Below are 25,493 nucleotides of genomic sequence, written 5' to 3' on the forward strand. Positions count from 1 at the left end.
CACAATTGACATCCTGTAAATCGCGTCACATTGACGCACTACTGAGCGTGTAGGCCGCACATAATATTTGTGAAACATTGAGATAAACGCGTCACTGGCGCCCAATTTGGCGCCTAACTGACGAGAAGCAGGACAGATGTAATTTGTGACTTGCAACACAGTCAGCAAGATATCATAAATGATGCATTGTATTGTCACAAACGATCAAGTTAACGCCAGCATCAGCGGCTAAACTTGTGAACGACCAGGCCCTGATTTATAGGCCACAAGTAGGAAACAAATAAGCCAATTTGCCACTTCTACCTTTTCTTCTGAATTTTGCATGGAAAACCAATACACTAACAGCAACACAACATGTCCTCGAGCTAGACACTTGACATCAATTATTCACTTGCATACATTTTATGCACGATGTTTTCAAACTGACCACAAATATTTTCTCACCGTCTTACGACCATAATGCCCTTTTGAACATTAGGACCTTAAATGTGATAATGAGTTAGTACTTGAAAAGGGAGGGGTCAATATTTTTGACAGGCAGGAAGGAAAATATTTCATTTTTTCGGAAGTTTACAACAACATATTCAAACATTTGCAATGAATTATATCACTGAAATAGTTCAATAGTTCAGCTCAGGTCACATTTACTTTTGCCTCACCAGCTGTCCCAAGTTAGACATGTTTTAAGACTTAGCGATGGTGGTGGCGAAGTAGGCAGGGATAAAATATGGATCCTTCATATGTCTGACCATCACTAAATGACAATCTGAGATGTCATCAAGACAAAATGTGACCCGTCATAGCAAAACCAGTCGAATGTCGCTCTGAGCCTGGCAGATTGACATGGACTGTTTGTTCATTTCTCTATAGTCTGCCTTTTGTGAAATATGAGCACATCAATTTCTTCCATCTCATTATGGTGTCATTTAGGCTCATCTTCTGTGCGACATGCGCCTGGTTTCGCTGTGACGGGTCACAAATATGCCAAGACCCATACCTTCATGCACATCAAATTGGATCAATCAGTATATCTACAAATTACAATGGCTGATGATCTAGAGACAAATAACACATTGCCAGGAGGCATCCTATATCAGTTATTAGAAGTCAACATTGATGATTTATGTTACTGTAGTACCAGCTGTGACCAGATTATCATACAATGTAGGCCAAGCTTCTGTGACCTCATGTTGAGTTGAAGAATGCATGGGATGCTACTCCAGAGCAACAGGTGGTGATATTCACGGTTTTTCACATATTACGATCAGATATGTTGACAACATTATCGATTGAAAACACTGGGTCATATTGGCATGCAGGCCTACTATCCACCTGTGCCAGCCAATATGAACATGACTGATATATCATCATATATGAATCCCAATGCGAATGAAATAGCTGTGTGACTTATCTGTTGATGACAGATTTCATCTAATCAAAATACTGCTGACAAATGTTAAATATTGAATGTCCTCCAAATCACTTTTGAGATGTGCCCTATTGGCGTTTGCACATCTCTTTGGGCCGCTGAGCGAAATCAACTGGACTGATTTCTTTTAGGAACCACGAGGATTTTTTTACATTTTAGTTTGTCTGACAATAGCAGAAAGATTATCTCCAATGCCTCCCCCAGCCTAATTCACAAACATTTCAGTGACACACAACAGGCGGTTCTGTCTAATAGCAAGTGCTCCCAAACCAACAGACCCACTGACTCTGTCCAAACTCCAGACAGCATACCAATCGATTCTGCCTTCATCGAAATGTTATCCATGCATGCAGATCCGCAGACCCAACTAATAACTTTTTAATCCAGCACACAGATCAATGGAACTGAGATCAAGACAGCCGCAATGAAATGTACAATGTTTCACTCATAAAAATTGTCTTGTTTTGTATCAGAATGTCACTCTCAATCACACAGTCCATATCACAAATGACATCCCGTAAATTGCGTCATTGACCCGCTACCAAGTGTGTAGGTCGCGCATAGGTCGCATGTAGGTCGCACATAGGTCGAGCGTAATATACGTGGAACATTGCGAGGCACGTCACTGACGCGAAGTAGGATGGATGTCAATTGTGATTTGGACTGTACGTCAGCTAACTTCACTGTCCAATGCAGAAATCCAATTAGGAAGAATGTCTTAATGATAAGGATATATTTCAGTTTTAATTTCGTCGTGGTGTATGAAACATTATTTCTTGGGCATTATATTGACTTGTCTGTCCGAGAAAAAATAAGCATGTACTCTCTCAGAAGTTGAAGTAGCAATAGCAACAACAGAGGAACACTGATACGCGCAAACTATCCGAAGATGATGTGGACTTGAAGTGTATCGCACCACTTGATCCCGATGAAACGATTTCAAACATGACGCCACCAAAAAGGTTTTGTTGGTACAGTACATGAGAAATATCAAGAAGACTTGAAGTGAGAGCTCAACAACGACACCGAGAAAACATTATGTGATGACATGCAGGGCAGATGAGTTCGTTATTTGAGAAGCAGTTATTGTGATATGCTGCAGGAAGAGAATGACACAGTTAGTTTTAAAAGTTTGAGTTCAAGTCGGCAAGGCTAGTGCCCAAGCCGGGAATGGCTCATCTGGCCGGAGCTTATCCTGGTTACCATAGCATTAAGCGACTAGCATACTCCCCCTGGATAGGTTGCTAGTCTATCAGGCAAACCTGGCACCCATTTACTCCCTAGGTGGAGAAGAGCAAGTACGCCGTTTTAAAGAAAAAACTGAACATACCAGGAACATTTTAGTACCAGTGTCGGCTGTGGAGTCACTGACTGATTTCTAGAGGACAAATCACGTCTGCGTGAAGACAAGTTATTCGGCTAGACAAATGAGTTCCTCCTCCATCAGAGTGAGGCGGCAATAAAGCCGGCCAAAAACTTTGATTAGGAGTCGGGCAAAGACAGTAGGAGGGCTGGCCAACCCAGAATAGTTGTAGTCTGGCTGATATTGATTCATGACAAATGTTTTTTGTCTGGATTGGCCGACGATTTCAATCAGTGTTCGGCCAAAGTTGGAGTCACTTGAACATTTGTGTAGCGTGACTGCAGGGATATTTCCTTCAGAAGATGAAAAGGATAGGCTAATGATCAAGTGGTGTCCATCTCCCTTGCAAACTATTTCTACAATACTGGTACTCCGAAAAATTGGATTCCGATTCTGACAAAATGTTTAAATTCATCTGAAACTTCAAAGTGTACAGTATAACAGACGCATTCTCTGCCAGAATCAGACAATTAGACCAGGAACCAGCCGTTTGAATCAAATACTGACAATGTTCTCATCTTAGCCATTATAGGATCATTATAAGATTAGATTTTTTATGCCTGCAGTGTTACTTTTTTAGTGAAATGGAGTAGAGTAGAACCTCTCTATTAAGGACACCTTTGGGACTGACAAGTGCTCTCCTTAAAAGATAGGTGTCTTGATTAGAGAGATCAAATTAAGTAGAAACAACCACCTTGGGGCCAAAACTAGTGTCCTTGATAGAGAGGTGTCCACTAAGGGAGGTTCCTGCATAAACTTGTTTCACTTTGGCCTGTGAACCTGTGGACATGGTACATACAGCAGGAGAAACAGGCTGCTATATTCGTTGCCATCAATATCTTATGGTAGAGGATGCGATATCTTCCTATGAATATCTTGCAGGTATGTAGGAAACAGATTGCAGCTGATAGTGGTAAAGAAAGCAATGGCCATCCGCTTGTCGAACACAGAGCATCCACGGTTAGAATATAGGTACCTTGAGGAATTCCACTGCCCTGGTAGCGTTCCACCTTATTTCTTCATTCAGGAGATTGGTTAACAATGCTTAGGCCATCATGTAGTTGAATAACAAGCTTGTGGAGGAAGAAACATCGAAATGGTTCAGCATGCCCATGAGTATGCCTAGCTTCTTGGTTCCATACTACAGAGTTTTCTATCCGAATTGGTGGGGTCCACAAATGAAAATCTCAATCCTCATTCCTTTAACACTTTCTATCAAACTCTCAACACAGTTGTTGATCAAGCAACGATATCAGTAGGGCAAAAGTCCAAGTGGGAAATGATCAGGGAGGGGAACTGTTGTTTTGGACGTCGGATGGGCCAAAAGTTGGCAAGGTTCTTCGGAACAGAGACCAACATTTTTTTAAACGCAATTTGGGATTATTCAAAAGGGACAGAGGATTGCGTCTCGGGATTCTGCCAAGATTGCTTAACTGGGAATCGGGACAGGTACCTACTGCTCCCCCCTCCCCCCCCCCGACCACCAGGCGCAGTCAACCAAAATCTTTCGTTTTAGTCTCTTGGGAACTTAGAACATCAGATTCGTTTCTTTCTCCATTACGTTTTTCACCCCATTCGTCTTAAAATCATTTGATAACTGAACCCCTCAACTGTTCTCTTGCATTAAAGTTGTGGTTCATGCTCGAGTCATCAGGGCAAACAGATGATAATACCAAACCCCATGAAATCCTTTTCGCAGGGGTAGTTGGGTCTAAGCCAGAAAGGGCAAATAAATGTAATGACAGACTCTTCCAATCAATAGTGAGTGACCAAGCAACCTGTGAAAGCTCATTTGCGGTTACACCTAACACCAACAACATTACCGCCAGCAAATCAGTCAATTCAAATTTGCTCAGCTGATACTGTGTATAGACCTAGCGAGGAATTAGCCATGATCCAATCACGTTACCACGAAAATTCCCACAGTTTGCAACGAAATCAATAGAAAAGCAACTTGTCAGCTACAGAATAATCACGGAAATTGACTTAATTGCAAGGATTGAGTAAGTGTTATAATTGTTTATTTATGCTGTAGTCTTAAGAGACCTGGAACTAGCAGCATACTCGAAGCTGTTGGGATAACTTGCATTTTAAAGATTCTTCTGTTCTGGCAGGCGATATTTTAACACAAGTCATTTTGAATTTAGCATATGTTAAATTGTAGCCAAAAAGACTGTTGTAAAATATACACACCTTACTGGTGGCTAAAAATGCCATAGCCAGAGGTTTATGTATATAACTGATCCCCACATGCTGGGAAGTGGAAAGGATGGGCCAGTCTATCATTTTACTTTTATGTCAACATTATTGTTGTGGTTATGACTCAAAACAAGAGTGGGTCAAGTGGTCCAGGAAAACTAAACTGAAATCAGTGTCTTACAAAGAACATCGATTGTAGTGTTGATCCAGGAAGTTATGAAAAACACTGGGAACACCCTATGTCAAGTTGCTGCACCAGCGGGAGTCGAGAAGAACCAGAATACTAATTTTCTCAAGTTCATACCACAAGACTACTGCCCAAGACAAATGAAAACACACGTACCAGAAAAAGTTGAGGTTCTATTCTATAGATTGAGCGAAACTATGATGTAGCCATGTCTTATAGCGCCAAAAGAATTGACATCCACAGCAGACGCTTCAGCAGCCAAGATATCTTTTCAGACACTGATTGTTACGGAAGCAGGTAACCTCTCTTAGACTTCTATGAGGCAGTCATGTTACGGCATCAAATCTAGATGTATGTTGTGGCCAAAGAACCTATTTCTGGAAACACTGCCAACATGAAATTGGACGATTATGTCAACATTGGTAGTGGCTTTGCCTCGAGGTCACCAACATCCCTTGTTTATCCTTGTGTTTCTCCAACTGCGTCCTCAATAAAATTCCATCACTCTTTCCCCACTGACCCTGTGCACATGAAGGCAGTGGGCCAAATCAAAACAAGGCTAAGTCTTTGAAATTGTGATGACATTCTGGGGGCAGACGGAATATCTTATTGAGACCACTCACTACTGTAGCCACCTCAGCTACTTTCTGCCTCTCTGCTCAGTGCTAATCAAACATAACGACATGATTTTTACCTCCTCTCACCTCAAGCATCCTTCGCGTGTGGACACACTGTCATGGACTCTGGCAGGGACATGTTTGCCCTCATCAAGAAAGACGCCACAGATTCTGCAAGCGAGCTAACGATGCAGCGGCTGGTTAGACATTGCTATGTAGCGGTTACACTACGTACATGTACATTGTATACATGTATATCTCCATTAATATTTTCGATGGTATTTGATGTCAATTTGAAGAGTGACATATCTTTCTGACAATGGTGCACTTGCTCTGATATTGATTACTGGGCTAGTTCGGAGTAGAGGTAAGAGCATGATACGCTATTGAAGTTCTTTAAGTATGTTCAATCTGATAGGCGAGTGCAAGGCTACAGTTTGACTACAGTTTTGGCTTTGGCAGACTGTTGAAGGATGAAAATTAGCATTCGACTGACCATGATGGGTGGTTCTAAATCATTCAGTTTGATGAGACAGGCTCATCAGAGGCTCCTTTAGAATGCGGAGGGGGGAGGGGGCAGCGGCAAGGAAGCAGTGCCTTTGAGACTACGGCATTGAGAGAATCCACAGACTTTAGGTGCCTGGGTTGAATCCAAATTTCGTTTTCCTGGTACCATATCCAACTAGTGTCTTGAAAAAAAAAGAAGTTTTTCGCAAACATCTGCAGGGGGATAGACCTGATACAGATAATTTGTGCAATTCAGCATTTTTCCTGCCATGCTTACAGATGGCACCCAGTCAAAACACCTTAAAAAGGCTGCAAATTAGAATTTTGCTTTGAATTTGTATACAATATTTAACCCAATTACCAAACACCCACACTTCCAGGTAAGGTCATGAATTTCAAGCATGGGGGACCATCAGAACTCGAGAATAATTGATACCATTGTCAAACATTTTTCCTTGCGAACCTGCATCCGTCGGCAACCCAAGGTGACGCGTGACAAAAATTGGCCACCTCAGCAGGTCACGAGCAGACTAAAAACAGTCCACAGTTTTATGCGGTGAAATTTGTATTGAAAATTCATTATCAACACTATCAAAGTATCAAATAACTGAACTGCACTATCAATGAACTTGAGTCGTGAACAAACATACATGCTTAATCCACCACGATATATTCAGAGAAGTGATAATCTACACTGAAGCACACTCCGTACACAGCTCGAGGACCTGTACTCGATGATCACAGAAAAAGCTAATAGTTCATGAATGGATCGCAAGGGTAAACAACGTCTCCCACGGTGCATTAATGTTAAAACAATACCTTGAGGAGGGTAGATGGATTTCGTTCGTTGGATTGTTTTGTCACTTAACACAGCCTCGGGGAGATTGTGGCCTCCCCTGGTTTGAGCTCGGCGGCTTGATAGACTAACGGAACAAAATTTGCCATGTCAAATAATCTTTACCAACAAAATTGGTGAACAAAAGCATTCTCGTACTCAACATTTTAAGGCAGAACTTTTCAAAACTGTTGAGCAGTCATGACCCCTGAACCCGCGAGGATGATTTTATATCAATTTTTACAGATCCAATTCATCTTTTGCTTTTGTGCTTGCTCTTAGTAGTAATGCCTTTCACTGCAGTTCCTAGTACCCCATGTATACTGGTGGCCACGTCTTGAAAAATTCATCAAAAACATGTCAATTGCCATTGATGGAGGTGATACCAGCAATAGTATCCTTCAGCACTTCAGGCAGGTTTCTTTTAAAGCACTCGGTAAACTGTTTGCCGTAACATGGAAAGCTCATCTTCTGCGCAGAAGAAAAACTCTAGAATGTGCAGAGGTGATGCATTTCTAGTGTACCAACGGAAAGAAGAAATGTAGGCAGTTAGAATGTGTATTCACCATTCCTGAGCTGCGATGGAAAAACTCCTCTGGAACCGTTATTTCTCATCGTACGAGAAAGATCTAGTTCTAAGTGACTGAGTAAAAACTTGGATTGCAGGTACAACCTTGCTAAGGTACCACCTGATGAAATCATGAAAATACGAGAATATAAAGTACTTTTAAGAGTGCAAAACTGACTTTAAATTGCAAACTGCAAAATGGCACAACCAAAGAAATAGTGGAAACTGTGGAAAATGATCCAAATAAATGTTTAGAATGGGAAGGAAGTCACTGACACCAACCTGGAGTAGTGAATTTTAGGCATAACCAGTATCCTCTTGTCTTTGGGTCGCTTTCTGGGATAGAATACAATAGTAGGTTAGTATAAAGAAGAACCAATTGAGAAAGCTTCACAATGCTGGCTGCTTTCCTTGAGATGAGGGAGACGGACAGCACTGCATGCTCGGTTAGGGGAAGCATATACCAAGGGCGTCAAAACATTGCCTGAGGGTGCTTTAATATGCTTTGCTGGCACCATTGATGGGATGGAGAGGAAAAACTTCGGTCTGCCATTTTTGGCCTTTCAAATTAGATACAGGGATAGATAAAGATACATGCTGTTATTCTGCTGGAATGAAGTTCAAAACATAGCAATGAAATGGATGATATGATGAATTACCAAAGAAACCGTAAAGGCTGATGATGATGATGATGATGATGATGATGGTGATGATGTTGATAGTGACAGTGATGATGACGATGATGATGAAGATGATGACAATGATCACTGTAGTTATTGGGTTGCTATAAAAGTCTTCTGGAGCAACACTGATCAAGTTGCGGGATTTTTTTTTCTTTGGTCGGCATGCAACAAATGTGACAGCAATAGCATGCCATTCTCTCATAGTGAATTCAGGAACAAGTACAAAGGCTCTGTTACATCATGCCTCCTGCTGACCACAATATCAAATGGATGTACTTTTCCTTTAAGCAACACTCATTATTTCAATGATGATAGAATGAAGACAACTGTTGAGTAACTCAATGAGTCTTGCTTTGACAGGTTCATGAATACCGATGTCTTATAATAAAGGGTCCAATGTCGTAAGAAGACACGCAAGTCCGCATCTCAAAGGACGAAACGCATCAACTTGCAGAATCTGGAGAAACACTAATAGTGTTAGGGTGAATAATGACAGCGATTGATACCGAATTAGTTTCGATGACTGGAGTCCGTCGCAGCACTCAAGGTCGCTGACTTGAATCTGATACGCATGTTGTTAGGATGCTAACTCATCAAAGGAATGTGTATCATCCCTGAGGGAGGATCGGGATTATGAACCTCACACTATCGATGGGTTATGATAGCGTTTCTGGATGACAAGATGATGAACAGTGTCATTTAGACCCTGTTGAATCATACCGAGAGCGTGAACTTTTAACTGCTTCTATCACAAATCCCACTCCAGACGTCCATATTTTACACAATTTTGAGATGTACTCGGTGAACTCAGCAACCAGAGAAGGGTCAAGTGTATGATAACGTCCCTTGGGATGTGAGCAGGGCACGGGTGAAGACCTTTCTCTTAACCTTGGTCACGCACCATAGGTTTTAAAACCATCAGAAATGAAGGATTTGAGAGCAATTTTTTGGTGATTCCTTATCAAATTAACCAAAGCAAGTAATAACATCGGCCATCATCACTTCAGCCAAGAAACCGGGTATTTCAGTGTTTTAATGCATTTTGACTGAGAACTAGCATTTGCATTAGAGTGAATTCTTTGGCCACCTAACTCTCTACCGAATTCCATGAGGCTATCCCCCACATCTCGGAATTCTACATGTCATATTTCGTAAAGACTGCCCTTGAGCCTCAAGCTTATCCCCACAGGGCTGAGAGGAGGCAGAAGGCTGGTCTGAGAATTCGTCACAGAAACTCTCTTCGTCTTCTCCCGCCAGGCCTCCAAACTGTCACTGAGGACCCCAACCAAGACGTTCGAAAAGAATGGGGCACCCCAGAGCAAACCCCTGTGCATCTTTCCCTGCAGAAGTGCTGTGACTGGAAAGTTGCAAGGTCTTGAGGGTGATCAGTGTAATGACTGTATATGACAATGTATGACGTTCATGTACACATACATTTAACAACATAACTAACTCCGTCACAAATTTTCCAAACTAACTTGGTTAATAAGGATTTGTCCATTGATTTTCTTCTAAGGTTCTTGTCTACTTATTCAAATCTCTCATAAATTCAAATTCGTCGTCTGTCTACATTTTGAAGGTCAGAGGCTCTTGAGGAAGCCAAATCCGGCACGCATCTCCTACCCTCTTGAGACCGTGCATAGCAACCCTATTGACTCGTGGTCTAGGAGCTAAACCAATGAAATATCACTCTGTAAATATGAACTGATCTTATTTCATTACTCGACTAACGTGAGTAGCGGCACACAGATCATGTCAATGCATTCATGAATATGCAGGCAAATAGCCAGATGGATTTTCTTCAAATTCGAAAGAAATTCGGTTAAGAAGTCTGCATAAGATTGGAAGAAGATCAAATGCACAGAACTTAATCAGAAAGTAGATTGTTCAAGTATCCAGTTGAGACAATTAGTCTTGGAAAATGGATATGACTTGTGAGCTGCATAATTTCCCGCCTTGTGAAGAAAATTTTCTTCAGTGACAACATGATTAAAAGCCTGCTAAAAAGGTACTTCACCATGCTAATGCAGTAACCCTCTGATCATGAAATCCAGGATTTTTAAAAGGAGTGGCATCATTCCTTAGCTTTCCTCTATTATGACCAGCCGATCTTAGATGCAGCAAGGTGTGGTTATCTCTGAGGGTGAATCCCAAACACCTGGACATGAGAGATACAGGGATGCACTTGTATATTTCATTGATAACACAAACTCCCCTTAATCATAAAACCAACAACGTGGTACTAAACAAAATCAAAGCGAGAAGGGAGGATTGTTTAGGTATAGATTTTAGTTGGTGATCACTGCCATGCTAGCCACTCAAAAACCAAAACCTTGGTGCTAATGGTTAGCAAACTGTTGATGAAGGGCAAACAGTAAACGTGTTCCACATTTCCCGCAGATGTTTCTAGTTCAAAGGAACTGCTCACCTGCACATACACAAAAAATTTTCAGATGACAGATTTTTGCAACTGAAAAAGTCATGATACATCAGTATCATGACTTTTTCAGAGACAACATGATTAAAAGCCTGCTAAAAAGGTACTTCAACACTAGCAAACCATTGAACAGAAAACACTCATCTATTCTTGTGTAACAAGGGCTGCTAGCCCTCAACTCAAACATTTTTCAGATGACAGATTTTTACAACTGAAAAAGTTTTCATACTGATGCTAGCAAACCATTGAACAGAAAACACTCATCTCTTCTTGTGACATAATGGCTGCTTGCCCTCAACTCAAATAGTCACTAGCTCATTTGAAGAAGGGAGAGGAAGGCTGTTAGCAGTTGAAATTATGACCAATTTGTTCTGCTGTGCTGCTGTTAGTTCAATCTGCAATATTGATATCCTGACTTATCATAGACTTCAATGTTATGAGATCACAAGCTGCAAGACTTATAAAATTCTGAATACTTATTTAGGGCTGAGCGCCACTTGGGGCATTTGTGACCCATCACAGCAAAACCAGTCGCATGTCGCTCTGAGCTTGACAGATTGAGACAGACTTTTTAAAAATTTCTCTGTTGTCTGCCTTTTGTTAAATATAAGCACATCGATTTCTTCCATTATCTCCTGCTGTCATTTAGGCTCATCTTCTGTGCGACACGCATCTGGTTTTGCTGTGACGGGTAACATTTGGTCTGAATATGTTGGACAACACCGGAGACCCCTGAGGAAACATATATTTTGGAGAGAGTAGCCTACCCCATCACATGAAGATGTGCCCTACCTGGGACTGGGAGTTGAACCAACAACCCCCAGAAGTGAACAGTACTATTGATGATATTGACCACCGGTCCAACCAGTGCACCTCTCAAACAGCCAACAGTGGAACTTGCCAAAGCGAGATGGCAAAATAATCCAAGACAACATTGTCCACCAACAGTGGTGTAAAAATGTTTTGTTCTGAAAGACTCTGTACGCTGTCAAACGAAGAAAGTACAGCCACCACTTTTCCCCCAAACTCTCTCAATTCTCGCCGCCGTAAGAAATTGAAATTGAAAACCAATGCACTTAGTATTCATTTAGTTAACAGCAACTATTAAGGGAGTCTGTAATAACACAGAATTAGATGAGCAAGCCGAAGGAATGACTCACAAGCAGTCTATCTGGATCTTATCTCAACAACCTCTGTAAATGCAACAGTCATAAATGGCCCAGAGAGAAAATACAACCGATGATTGTTTCAACAGGAAAACGGCAATCATACCACGGTTTCTTTCATCAGCAATTTTTACAGAGGTGGCTCAGAGTATCAGACACAAAGAGGGAGGCCAAGAATTTTCAACCACTTTTCGAGTAACTTTATTCTCAGTGAGTTCTTATAAAAGTGCTTTTCACTGTATAATCTACTGTCTCAAAGCGCCATAACCAGCCTTGCCTTTCTGGAGAACCAAGGGCAGCCACAATAGCTCACACATTTCAGGCCAGTTAAGAGGGGAAACAGCCGGGTATACAACCCGGAACCTCCCCCATCACAAGGCCGACGCTTGACCGTTCCTCCCCGCATTATGTTACATTGTAGAATCGAAAGGCAGCTGATCCTAAGTGCCATGAGAAAATTCACACTGAATAATTCCAATGAGAAGCCAATCATTAATCTTTAGCGAACAGGAATGCCAGCCCAAATCACTTCTGACCTGCTCAGGTCATCGGAGATTGACTGAAACACTTTGGTGTAAAAAGGCATCAATGAGAATGGTGTCAGTAGGCTAGTACCGAAGTACTAATGAATCGCTGTCATCACCAGAATGTTGACTTTCAAGCAGCGATGAAAAAAAGGTGTCATGGCACAATAGGGGGTATTTGTAGTTTTTCTAAGCATGTGACCTCAGGAGATGTGGGTTGGTCAGGACATCTCCTTTTCTAAATTAGGACAAGGTTGACCGCAAGGCATGCGGAGAACAATACACACTGTGGATCACCATGAAAGACTACTCTAAGATCAGAACAGAACAACTCAAAAGTTCTGTAGATACTAAACGTCCCTTCAGGCTGAAAACATTTGGCACAAGGACATTTGGTGCATGTCCCTCGAGTTTGAACTTTTTGGACTTATTCGCCGCCTTAGGAAAGAAACTGGACAGGAACAGGCAAGCATCCAGACACTAGACGGGACGACGAGATGCCCAATTCAGAAAGTAATCCTCTCATCATACTTAATCAACCCTATTCATGCCTTGAGTGAGATTTGGTTGGTTAAACGGGAGAGTGCAAACTCTTTCTGCAGCTTGGAAACTTTTCTCCATCGCAAGTATTTTGGAGTGTGAGCACTTTCGAACTCTGCTTTCTCAGTGGAAAGGCCCTATATATAACAGCTAATTTACTTCATAGGGTAAGCTTCTTGCTGTTGCTGTGTGTCTCTTGTAAAACTGGACCATAAAACCCAAAAGAGAACATTTTCATACTTCTTATTAGATGGTAACGCATAATTTGAACCACTCCTTTGCCATAGTAACTAAATATTGAGACCAGGAAGTGGCCATAGAACTCTTCAAATGTCATCAGAAAGCAAAACCAGCAAATAAAACTTGAGTAACTGCTTGACCTTTGAAGAGGAATTTGGAGTACGGGATACTGATTTTGTGAAGGCACATGGACTTTGCAGATCACTCAAACAAGCTGGCAGACATAGGGCCTACTGTAGGCTTATTCTTGACAATATGTAGGCTGCCTTCATGGCTTTTACATGTTGATACCAATTTGTGAATGGCAGCACTAACTAAGGGAATGGTTTAATCAAAGGGATTGGCTAATACATGTATATGTAGTTCCCTTTTTAGGTCCACAACCCGACATGGCTTTCCTTTCTTCAATGTTAGCAAACGTTTGTAGCACTTAGCGGCAAACTGCCAAACAACATGGGTTGGTGTAATTTGGGAGTTGTCAACAGTTGTACGCATTCTCTAGCATATTCCGGGGCTAGCTCATTATCTCCCCGCTTTCAAAAAAGTGGGGAGATATCATATCCCGGTTCTCCGTCAGTCCGCTCGAAAGTGATATCTCCTTCTAGACATACTATAAACTCGAAAGTTTGGCATACATCAGGTACTCTTCCACTGATGTGCACAACACCCTTAGAATATCAATCGAACTCCATCTCTTGCCACCAAAGTGTGATATCTTGCTTATAAGTGATAAAAGTTTTATGGTATTTTAGTCTTTATCACAAACAAAGACTGGTCTTTAATAATTCTTGTCTTGACAAATCATAGGTTGTAGATGCTCATTACCAATGGAGCTAATTGGGTGAAGAGAGGTGCCAGATGTACTGTATAAACCACAGTTATAGGGCACAGCCCGCCAGCCAAAGAGGAATTCCTTTATGGTTGATGCGTTGTCCCCAGAACAACACTGGGCGCCGGTCATCCATTGGATGGGTGACCAGGGTATATGATACATCTTTCATCATACAAATGAAAACATTCTCCCTTAGAAATTGAAACAAGGGATTCCCTGTGATAGCATGGTTAGAAGCTAGTGTGTTCAGTGCTGTTTCTTTTGATATTGCATCAAATGATAGACTAAACTTGCAGGTAGATGCTCCAGTAATCACCAAGGAATGTTAGGTGTGGGAAGCAGTTGGGCAACACAAGATTCCTTGGGGAAGTTGTGCAGGCTACACCATGGGTGGACGATGAGTAATCTTCATGGTCGAGAACTTGCATTGTCCCTCTCTATGCTTGTGTGGACATGCGGTATGGATGTCACTGATACAATGAGAGTGATGCTCCACAATGCCATTAGATGACATCTAGTCCTTTTTGCTTGAGTGGCCCATTAGTTCAGCCTGGCAGGCCATCTGGTCTCCCATGGTCATTCTCAGGCCCATAAAATGCAACAGGCCATAGTGTTTAAAGAGATCCAGTCGTGGCACAATTTTTTTATTTACAGGGTGGCCCAGAATTATTTTCCCTATGTCACATGATTTGGAAACAGAGTATTGTACATTTTACAAGTAAGCTGTACAATAACCTGTTTCAAAATCATGGGACACTGAGAAAATAATTCTGGGTCACCCTGTAGACTAGCTGAACATCGTAAAATAACCAAATTGGCGATTACATGTACATGTACCTCTTATGCAGTTCATTGACTGCCCAGCTCACATAATCAACTACCTGAGGGAACTCAAAACTGCTAAGATTAATCAATGGAAGCTTATCCCCGCCTGAAGTTTTAACCGGGCTGTTCAAGCATTTGGTGATAGGTTTCCTTTAACTGTGAATGCTTTGAAAATCACTCAGCTTGTGAATTCATGCCCATTCATTATCCTGGAATCTTTCCAAGCATGCAGAGACCAGAGAATTTGACATTTTGACCTGGAGTGATATGCTGAGAACAAGCTGTGTCTCCTTTATCATACTTTGGTTGCTGTCATGCTCAGAGATAATGTTGTCAGTGACTGATGCTGACATGACTGAACATTCCAAATATCGAAATGCGTCGTCATTTTGTAGCGCAACATAATCCAAACAGGCCTTTTCATCGGTTGTCATCCGCTATTGAAGATTGCCATTAGGCCTATTACCAATCATGCTTCACTAGCTGCAAGTTTGATAAGTTTGAACACTGTCTCAGCTGATTGGTCAATGTCGAGACATCCTTGTTTCTGCTGCAGTTGGAAGAAGAATTCAAGCAGTTTGTGTAACAGCGTTAAATAGAATATCGAACCAAAGCGATAGGAAGTCAGACTTTATTGATTTTTATTTTCTCAGGGTTTTCTGGTGAGGAAGGAGTGGAAAAAACCCCTGAATCTCAGGATAAACGATGGATCCAAGGCACTGATGAGAGGCATGTACGTACATCCCACATCTGCTTGCCTTGCCTTCTGACTAAGGCTTGCTGATCTTCCTGATTTATCAGTCTTGTTGTAATCAAACTACAAGTTAATTAAGATGGCCATCACTTCTCTCATGTGGCATCAATTTGTCAGGTTTTTGCAAAGTTTACCGCAGTCTGCAGGCCGGGAAATCACTTTGAATGTTTAAAGAAAATGTTTTTAAAAGTTGGGTCCAAGCATCTTGCAATGACTAATAATAATATTATCGTCTCAGAAACAAGCAAGGTTTGTTCATCAACATCATCATAAAGAGAGTCATATTTGTTAAAAAAATCTATTACCACATTTCGCCACATGAAGTTCAGACAAACACAGTAATATGAAGTCATGAATTTGCGTCAAAACTACCAGAATGTTTCCAAATCTCTTGATTTTTGTCACACAATGAAATCAAGACTTTGAAAGTGATGAACAAACATTTGCCTTCAAAGTGTTTGCCACAGAACGCACAAGTTCAGATTTTAATCCGAGAGCGAAAAACGCCAACAAGGTGATTTTTACTCTCTTTAGATGACGTCATTTAGTCAAGTTTGTTGTTTCTCTTCATTCACTGTTTCATTGCATTTCTGATAACATGCAAGGCAATATCCATTGTAAAAATTCCACCTCGTTCTCGATCAAAATACCTCCAAATTATCTTTATCATGTGTTGATTAGTACAGGCCTACGCAGAAAAGCAAGTTTTATTGCTAAGTTTGATAGATGGATGCAGCTGGTTTATGTCAGCATAATCAGCTGTCCCAGTTCCCCATAATTGGTCATTGATCCGCCTCAGATCACCTTTCAGGATTTATATCGATCATCCACCTTGCCTTCCAAAGTGACGGACATGCACCAGTTGCTGGCTACGGGATGCTCAATCATGGGCTTCCCACACGGAAGATGTGGGAAGGAGATGTACCAGAGGAAGGGATCAGACACATGGTACATCTTCCACAAGGAGATGTACCAGAGGAAGGGATCAGACACAGGGTACACCTTCCACAAGGAGATGTACAAGAGAAAGGGATCAGACACATGGTACATCTTCCACAAGGACGTACCAGAGAAAGGGATCAGACTTTCTCCTACTGCATGTTTTGCTTTGGCGCATTGGTGTGTATCTTTGCAGTTCTCCACCTGGCAACAATAACAGCCTACTCAATAGAGTCTCGAGTCATGCTGAAGTTTTTTTAATGTCTACAACACACACCACTTCTTGTCTGATTCTACTTCATCAAGTTTTTAAGTTAAGCATGTTTTCGCTTCACACTGGCCATTCCTCAATTCTTCTTCTTCTGCGTAAAAGCAGCCTAAACTATAACTTCAGTTCTGTGCTGGAGACCTGTTGACGAGCCAGAGGTTTGACGCCATAACGAAATAAAGTGGTCTGTATAGGCATTAATGGCCGCTGAACTACGTCTTCTATCAGGTTTATTTTTTGAGTTTCTGTCTCCTAGTCTGGTTGCCACTTTTGGCCGTGGGCCCAGACTGCCCTGTTTGGTTTCTCAGTTTTCTCTCCTAGACAGGTTGCGTACACCATGGCTAAGGAGGTCAGTCTCCCCAGATTCATCAATTCATTGAAATGTAAACTGATGAAATTGTTTGGTCAGTCAAACATCTCGAAGACTTGGTACAGACAAACCATTTCATCCATGGCATAAATAGACCACTGTATTGATCTCAGATCTGACAGGATCAAACTGATATTTGTATATTGCCTGGTATTGACTGGTTTGGATAAGTATCAATGCCTGGCATCAGCAACAGTCTGTCACATCCCTGGAAGCTTTTTATGATGCATCTGACACACAAGAACAAGAGAACACCAAAAGTCTGTGTGTGTGGGGGAGGGGTCCTCAGAGTGGGAGGGCTTCCAGCAGAACACCTTTACAACCCTGGTTTGGTGTGCTTTTAAAACGGCAGAGAGTTCCGAGATGGGCCCGTTTCCAGTGTTCTTGCTTCCCTTTCCTAAAATTCTCTGGACCCAGCATTTCCACAACTTGAACCCAAAGGCTTTATGCCCCCTTAAAAAGAATTGCATAGCTGAACTGATGAGATGTAAAAATCTTGATGGTCAAAGACGGTTGTTCCATGAATCCTCTGGCAGAAACCAAGGAGAAACGTGTTCCAGATTTCTGGTAACCTTCGTTGGCAGAAACCCAATATTGCAATTTCTGGTCTCTGATTTCTGGTTGCAATTTCTCCTCTCACAAAAACATGAATCGTCCATCAAGTTGGAATGTGGTGTTCATTAGAGCGTGTTGGATGATAGAGACTGCCCTTCTACAAGTTCTCTGACTAGCTGAGGAGGAGGAGGAAGGATACGATCGGTAATCATCATCAGATCTATGATTCAGAGACGGAGAACATGTTGATTATTACCAGTCTCTGGTGATCATTCACGCAAAGCTGCAGACATCATTTGATGCTGCGTGTCAGGTTGGTACCCACGTTTTGCAATATGACTGTTCTAAAGCCTGCTGACTTATCAGCGGAGAGAACTCATCGGAAAGAACTCATCGAATGACGTCCTGACTAGGCCTTGCCAGCCTCGCTTTCATAATCAGGTTAGCCTTCTCCTATAGGCCTACAACGTTGTACAGTGCCTTTGTCAATGTGTCAGGTCAGCATACCTGGAATCACCCAAGAAGGAGGGGATACCAACTCCCAATTCTGATAGATCAGCATGGTTAAAAGGTGGGGATTGAAATTATAGGGGTAAAATGATCAATCAGGCGTCATGCCTCATACAAAATAAGAATATGAAGAATGAAAGATGAGTGATGTTTTGAAGATCGGCAACTTGACTGGGATTCATAACCACCATAAGTTCAAAAAGTCAATATTGCACGCTTTGAAAAAAGCTTTTGACAACTTCCTTGCCGTGAACATATTTTCGTTCCTCCCCAGCCTGGCCACATCTGATGCCAACTGAAGTCGATGGAATAATTATAGGACAGAAGCAACGATAAAGGATCAGCACTTGAACAGGTTTTTAGATATTCATAGTAGTTTTTGGATCAATGCCCAGCTTAAATGTAAGAAGATTCTTGAGGACTTTCTGCTCAACATTCATCTATTTTGTCAGGCCAGACATGTATGATGAGGAAGACTGCACTACATGAGCAAATACGACATTTCCAATATACTGGTTGCAAATTTTTATAGATCACATATGAATGATAAAGAGCCGTTATGCTAGCAAATATATTTTGCCAATACACAACATAATTGCAGCTTGGAGCCACATATAAGACATGATGTACATGTGGGCTAATGTACATTACATGCATTCCCTATGTATAACGCTGTTCTGGACTTCTGCCAGTTGATAGCTAGTTATACCCAGTTGATAGTTAGTTATATCAGACTGTAGAAGTCTAGAATGGCCTTTTGCCATACGCGCCGGAAGTTTCAACTTGAAAGCAATCACGAAAAATTACAACTACAACATAAGTTCACTTTCATTTAGGTGGCCATGACTCCATGTGTTGGTGGTGACTTTACCACGGTCAACGTTTAAATCAGCTGAGGGCTGTCAGTCCGCAACCTTTACAACTGAGTCCACTTTTGAGGGCAATATCATGCCTAAAAAGCTCTCTAGAATAACCTTCATCTTCTGCCAACATTACGTAATGAAGACATATAACTGTTTTTCTGGCTAATTGTTTGTACTTTGGGAAGGTTCCAAGCTACATTTTGCAGCAATACCCCAAGGACAGAATCAGGAATCTTCTAGTCTAAAGGGACAGGTTAGCGATCAATGAGTTTCTGAACCTATGGATCAATGGATCACGCACATCTGTTAGCAGCATGTAGCCAACTGGATATCAATAAAAAAAAGGCTAGAAGAACATCTTTTCTGGCAAGGACCAGAGATGAAATAGTTCAACATAATATAAGAGGCCGGCACAAAAGTTCTAAATTTGTGAAATGAGCTGCACGATGAGAATTGTTTGTGGCTCTTTATTTCTAAAGGCAACAACTACTTGTGCCATAATAAAGTAACTTTTTTTCAAGGTTAGTACAGTGGAACCTCCTTTAGCGCACACCTCTCTATTAAGGACACTAGTTTTGGTCCCAAATTGGATGTTTCCATTCAGTTTGACCATACCTCTCTATTAAGTACAGCACTTGTCGGTGCAGAGGGTGTCCTCAATAGAGAGGTTCTACAGTACATGCTCATCATAACAGTGACACACTCGCATATGATACAATGTCACCTATATTGGTATTACGCAATACCCCCAATACAATGGGCGGCTGATGGTGAGATAATACACCCCCACTCTCAACTGATGCATCGGCTGAATACTCATCCACACATGACAACAATGCACAGGCTTGATCAAGAGCAAACTACAGTGGAACCTCCATTAGCGGATACCTCTCTATTAAGGACACCCTCTCTATTAAGGACACTAGTTTTGGTCCTAAATTGGGTGTTTCCATTCAATTTGACCTCTCTAATCAGGACACCTCTATATTAAGGACAGCATTTGTGAGTCCCAAGGGTGTCCCTAATAGAGAGGTTCTACCGTACATGTATGATCTGATTACACATTGACGAAGCTTTTCTGAACGGACATGTCAAAACACTGAGCCATGCAGTCCGAAATAAACAGTCATAAGTTATCAGATAAGAGGTCTGATTGTACAATGTGGGTCAAGTATTATCAGTGGCCGCAATTATTTACAGTCCTGATACTATTTACAGTCCTGATCGAAAGTAATTTTCCCATTCTATATTGTAGACATGATACATGAACATGATTAATTGTTGCAAATGGTTCCCCTAGTAGTAGGCTCTACTTGTAGGGGAACTGGCTAGCTGGGCTGCTCCATAGCAGCTCAACAACAAAATGTATATGCACCACATCAGCCAACATCAACTCTGTGCATACAATGTAGGCCTACATTTCACTGAATGAAGGTAAACCCAAGGTAGGCCTAGTCAGAGTATGTGAGTAGGCTTACATTTTGTACAGAGCCGAGCCCTGAGCTATTACCTATGCACTGGAAGTGGAACCAATCAACCAATCTGGAAGAATGTTTTCTAAACCTTTGAGAGTACACACCTGTGTGCACATGTGTCAGGGAACTAATAATAAGCCTCCACAAAAATAAACAAGACACCCACTAACAGATCAAACTAAAGTATATACATGAGGACCGAAGACCCATAACCCATAAGGTCTAGTTCATAGATTGTATACACATTAATTGTACATCTTACTTCTAATCAAGGACAGCCTCTCTATTATGGACACTTCTTTTGGTCACAAATTGGTTGTTTCCATTCAATATGACCTCTCAAATCAGGACACCTCTCTACAAAGGACAGCACGAATGTCAGTCCCGGGGTGGCCTCAATAGAGAGCTTCTACTGTATGTTGTACACCTACACAGTAAAAAGCACAGAAATATGCTCGAAGGTAGAAACACACACACTTGAAGGACTTTTAACCAACCTCCCCCACCCCCATAGGTGAAACTGAAAGGTTATCTATAGGACCATGAATCAGATTGGCATAGGCAAGCAATCACAACAACAAATTGATATCTGAACTTTTTAGACCCAGTGGGTTACAAGAATTACAATAATATTCTTACAAACTAAAGTCTCTTCCCCTTTCATGCGACAACCGTTTACAACCTAATTGGCCACCCGAGACAGATTATCCTCCAATCAGGTCCGACATGTTGCATTCTCGAAAGATGACACATCGGTATCAAATTGATACTTTGGTGCATCCCAAGGAATCTTGACATTGAATGAGGATTATCTGTGCAGCTACTGAAGGACTAACTGTTGAGTCAGAGGGCACCATGCTCTCCCAGGGATATCGGAATGATTGTGTTACACAATCTCCCTCCATCAGTCAGCAGACTTTACCTCACACAATCACGCACACACCAATTCTAACATTTTTGCGTGGTTCTCAAATTCACGTTAAACAAGAAACGTGATTCTTCTTCACTTGTCCTGATCACCACTCGTAAGAAGTTGACTCAAGGAATTGTGCACATTGTACTACTTAGCACAACCTGAGATTTGGTGTATTTTTGGCCACTGAGGTACAATGGGGACAAAGAATTCAATCTCTGGGGACAGCTTAGGGATAAAGCGATTAGGTTTTACACAAGAGACAGGTTGACACAGTGCCTTACATGCTGGGAGCTCTGGGTATCATGGCGAATGCAGCATGTCAGCAACTAAGCGCATGTAGCCTGGCACTTTGGAGACATGCTTGTCAGAATGCACTGTAATGCCGAACTTGTGTCATAATTTTATTCAGGGAGACAAAAAATTTCGTACATGCTGGATAGTTTCATTCTGACATGTCTGACCTAATCTTAATAAGACCTGGAGGAGACACGGCTGTAGTAGTCTAGACAAAGGAAAAGGGATTCGGATAACCCTCAGCTAGTCAATTTCATTATGCAGTGTCCATTGGTGAAAATTTCAGCTTGACGCACCTTTGCAATAAGCACAGACTTAAAAACCTTTCGCAAACACTAAAAATGTACCTGAGCAAACTCTCAGGATCAGATAGTGCAAGAAAAAAGAGTTTAGAGGATGAAACATAAACACAGTCAAACTTATTACTGTCATACTATTGTGTATGATGAGGACAATACCCTGGCTCTGATTATCCAATTGTCTGATGTTCAATGAAATACGAGATGGATGATTTCCAACCAATTTGTCTGATGGGTGGTAATCTGATCAGACATGAAATTGAACGAGACAGTGGCTTAGTGGGGGTTGTGAATTTCAGACTCTATTGTTACTTTTTTACAATGGGAAGAGTTTTAGAGACTGGTAGCCTCCCATTTACCAACCAATGTCTGCATGTTATTCAGCAACTGTCTGACAATCTCTGGGCATCCAACTCAAGGAAAAATGTTGGTTAGGCCGAGACAATGACTCATGTGAACATAGCCTTACAGTTTATGGAAAGTACATTTATAGGGCCTCAATGTACATTGAAGTGTACATGTACTACATGTACCAGCTCTTTTCAAACCTGTTAGAGCTATTATTGAGCTGTTAGAGCTATTATTGAGCTATTATTAACTGTACCACATTACCTTACAAAACAATATACATCATGTACATGTTCATGTACATGTACATGTACAGTATCTAGAACCTAGACATTAAGGACACCTTCGGGACTGAGTGCAAGTGATAGCCTTAATAGGGAGGTGTCCTGATCAGAGATGTCAAATTGAATGGAAACAACCAATTTGGGACCAAACGTATAGTAGTGTCCTTAATAGAGAGGTGTCCGCTAAAAGAGGTTCCACTGTATTAGGAAAGGAGTCCTCAGTACACATGTAATGTAGGTATCTTGTACATGATGTATACTGATAAAAAAGGTTGTTTAGCCAGCTGTCAGTGTCACCAGAAACTCACGGGAGAATTTCAAGCAGTGCTGTCATATGAGGTTCTTCAACTTCAATGGTATCACAAGGGGACAACTTGGCAGGAATGGAATGTCATTGTTGTCATGGTTCAGCCAATCCCACGGACCCCTACAGTGACAGACAATCACACATGAAAGATGTCATAGATGTATGTTTTACATGATGTGGGCCAACATTTTATGTAGAGCAATGACAAATGGAAAGTCTGAATACAAGAGATCACTCAGATCAGCAGTTGAATTACACTGCAAAAGCTTTGCTACAAATACAACTGCTCAATTGTAACAGTGAAGAGATGATATCATAGGGAATGTTGTAATTTCCTACTGAAGAATTGACCTGGAAACTTCGATGACACATATCAAAATATACACTTCGAACTCCGTTAACTGTCCAAAACCATGTGGAAAACAATGTGTAAATTTCATGTAGGCTATATGTTCATTGTCCATCCTGAACCCTACTCCCTTTTAAAAATTTGATAAGATGCAAAAACCTTGTATGTCAAGATGTATGTTATCTTACTGATACTCTCAACAATACGAGAAAAACTTATCGCTTTCGTTCTGATCAGCATCATGGTAAATACACATCCCAGCTGCCGATCGTGACATAATGAATGCTTTAGATTGTATGGCAATTATGACATAATAATTCTCTGGTGGTTCAATTACTGCTACACTGTGAGGAATTGCCTCCAGCTACACAACAATGTAAGATAAGGATGGGACAACAAGGACATGTCAACTGCGCCAGCAACCAGATGTCCATCTGGGATGGACAGGGCTACAGGTAAACTGACTTTGCTTTCATTGAGGCCACCTATTTTAGCCAAGAGTGCAGAAAGCTGAAATAATAAAGATCATTGAAAGGCAAGTTAAAGAGGAATCGAAACGATTTTGACCAATTCATTCTGCCATCTGAGCAACCTTGTCACAATTATCAAGTAGTGGTGAAGCGAACCGATTTTTCAATAATATGGCGACAACGAGAAGGACAACGTTAGACTGGCGGCGTAAATAGTCGGAGTGAAAGAAATGTCGCAACCTTGGTTAATGATTAAAACTGAAGAACAAAATAATAAAGGCAAAAAAGATTAAGACCCTTGATGCACGGTAGATAGAAGTCACAGGTAACACAACTACATCACATGCAGTGTACGTACATCAAACATAGCATCGTCCCATTGCCTTGGCCTGAATCTACGTTGTCGAAAAGAGTGAGGAAACTTACCCAAACTCTCCACAAGTTTGAACATACATCCTCCAATGTGAAGGTCTCCTTTGACCCGAAGGGTCTTCTCAACTTGTAGGTCCGTGACAAGGATGCTCAACTCCCAGGATCCGTCCACGATATCTCCTTGATAATACATCGCAAAAAGTTTTCAGTGAAACGTCAATCTGTACACCAACGATATACACTGTATACGCATACGCGTGTGTATGTGTATGTGTTTATCCGTAGTATTTGGTGATGTGTCCCAACTTCAGCCGCTGTTCACGGAGTAAATAAGAACTGATATACTCAATGAAAAGCGCCAGACTGAGTATGAATGTGTAAACAAATCATAAAGAGCAACGTTTATGACTGGTATCCTTCCAAAAACACTTTTAAAAGGCTTTGACTTTGATCCATAACCGCCCGACAAGCTCAAACTTCCGTCCTCAGAACCGGATTTTTCACCTAACCTTTCCTCTGCCAATGAAATAACAGATCACCTAGAAACTATTCCATGTAGTAGGCCAACTTTGTGACCGAAATCCTTCAGCGGTGAGTCTGGATAAAGGTATCTGCGACAAATCCCTAAACACGGCTAGAATCCCCGAGTACAACGACACAGTACCGACCACCAACTGATAACTAATGGATCGATATGTCCTGATTCGGCAAGTGCAACGACGACAACATGGGCAGGCAATGTAACCAGCCATCTGATTGGTCAAACGGCTGAGGGGGTCGTCTCAGTATTCGATGATTATTCTGTGGTATTTTTTTACATTAATTACTGTTTATTCGAAATATTTTAGGAATGGCAGGTCATACTTCTTAAGGGAAATGAGGCAATTTAGGGACATTGTCTAGTTTACCATTCTCAGGCCCACCAGGGCAGGATGTTTTGTTTGACGCAAAATTTAGAAAATGTCAGATAGGCCCTAAATAGAGGTAATTATAAAAATTTTCGAACAAAATAAATGTGGAAAGAGGAAAACTGAATTCCCTTCAGCAAAACTCAATCATGCAGATGCTCAGCCTCTTTCCTGGGTTTGATGAGAATATGCACCACTTATGTGGAGATACAAAGGTTTGGTGTTTGAGTGTGAGACGCAGCACTTATGTGGAGATAGGC

The 25,493-nt window shown here is 41.4% G+C and overlaps 1 protein-coding gene across 1 annotated transcript in view; it reads right to left on the reverse strand.

Annotated features, from left to right (window-relative positions):
* Positions 1 to 24,995, reverse strand: part of LOC135485688 (fermitin family homolog 2-like) — a 47,869-nt gene extending 22,874 nt beyond the window's left edge. The window contains exon 1 of the mRNA XM_064768053.1: positions 24,380 to 24,995. Within this exon, the coding sequence (XP_064624123.1) occupies positions 24,380 to 24,518 (139 nt within the window). The 5' untranslated portion in view covers positions 24,519 to 24,995. The remainder of the gene's footprint in view (positions 1 to 24,379) is intronic.
* Positions 24,996 to 25,493: the final 498 nt, after the last annotated feature.

Source organism: Lineus longissimus, chromosome 3 (genome assembly GCF_910592395.1).
Source record: "Lineus longissimus chromosome 3, tnLinLong1.2, whole genome shotgun sequence".
NCBI classification, from domain to species: domain Eukaryota; kingdom Metazoa; phylum Nemertea; class Pilidiophora; order Heteronemertea; family Lineidae; genus Lineus; species Lineus longissimus.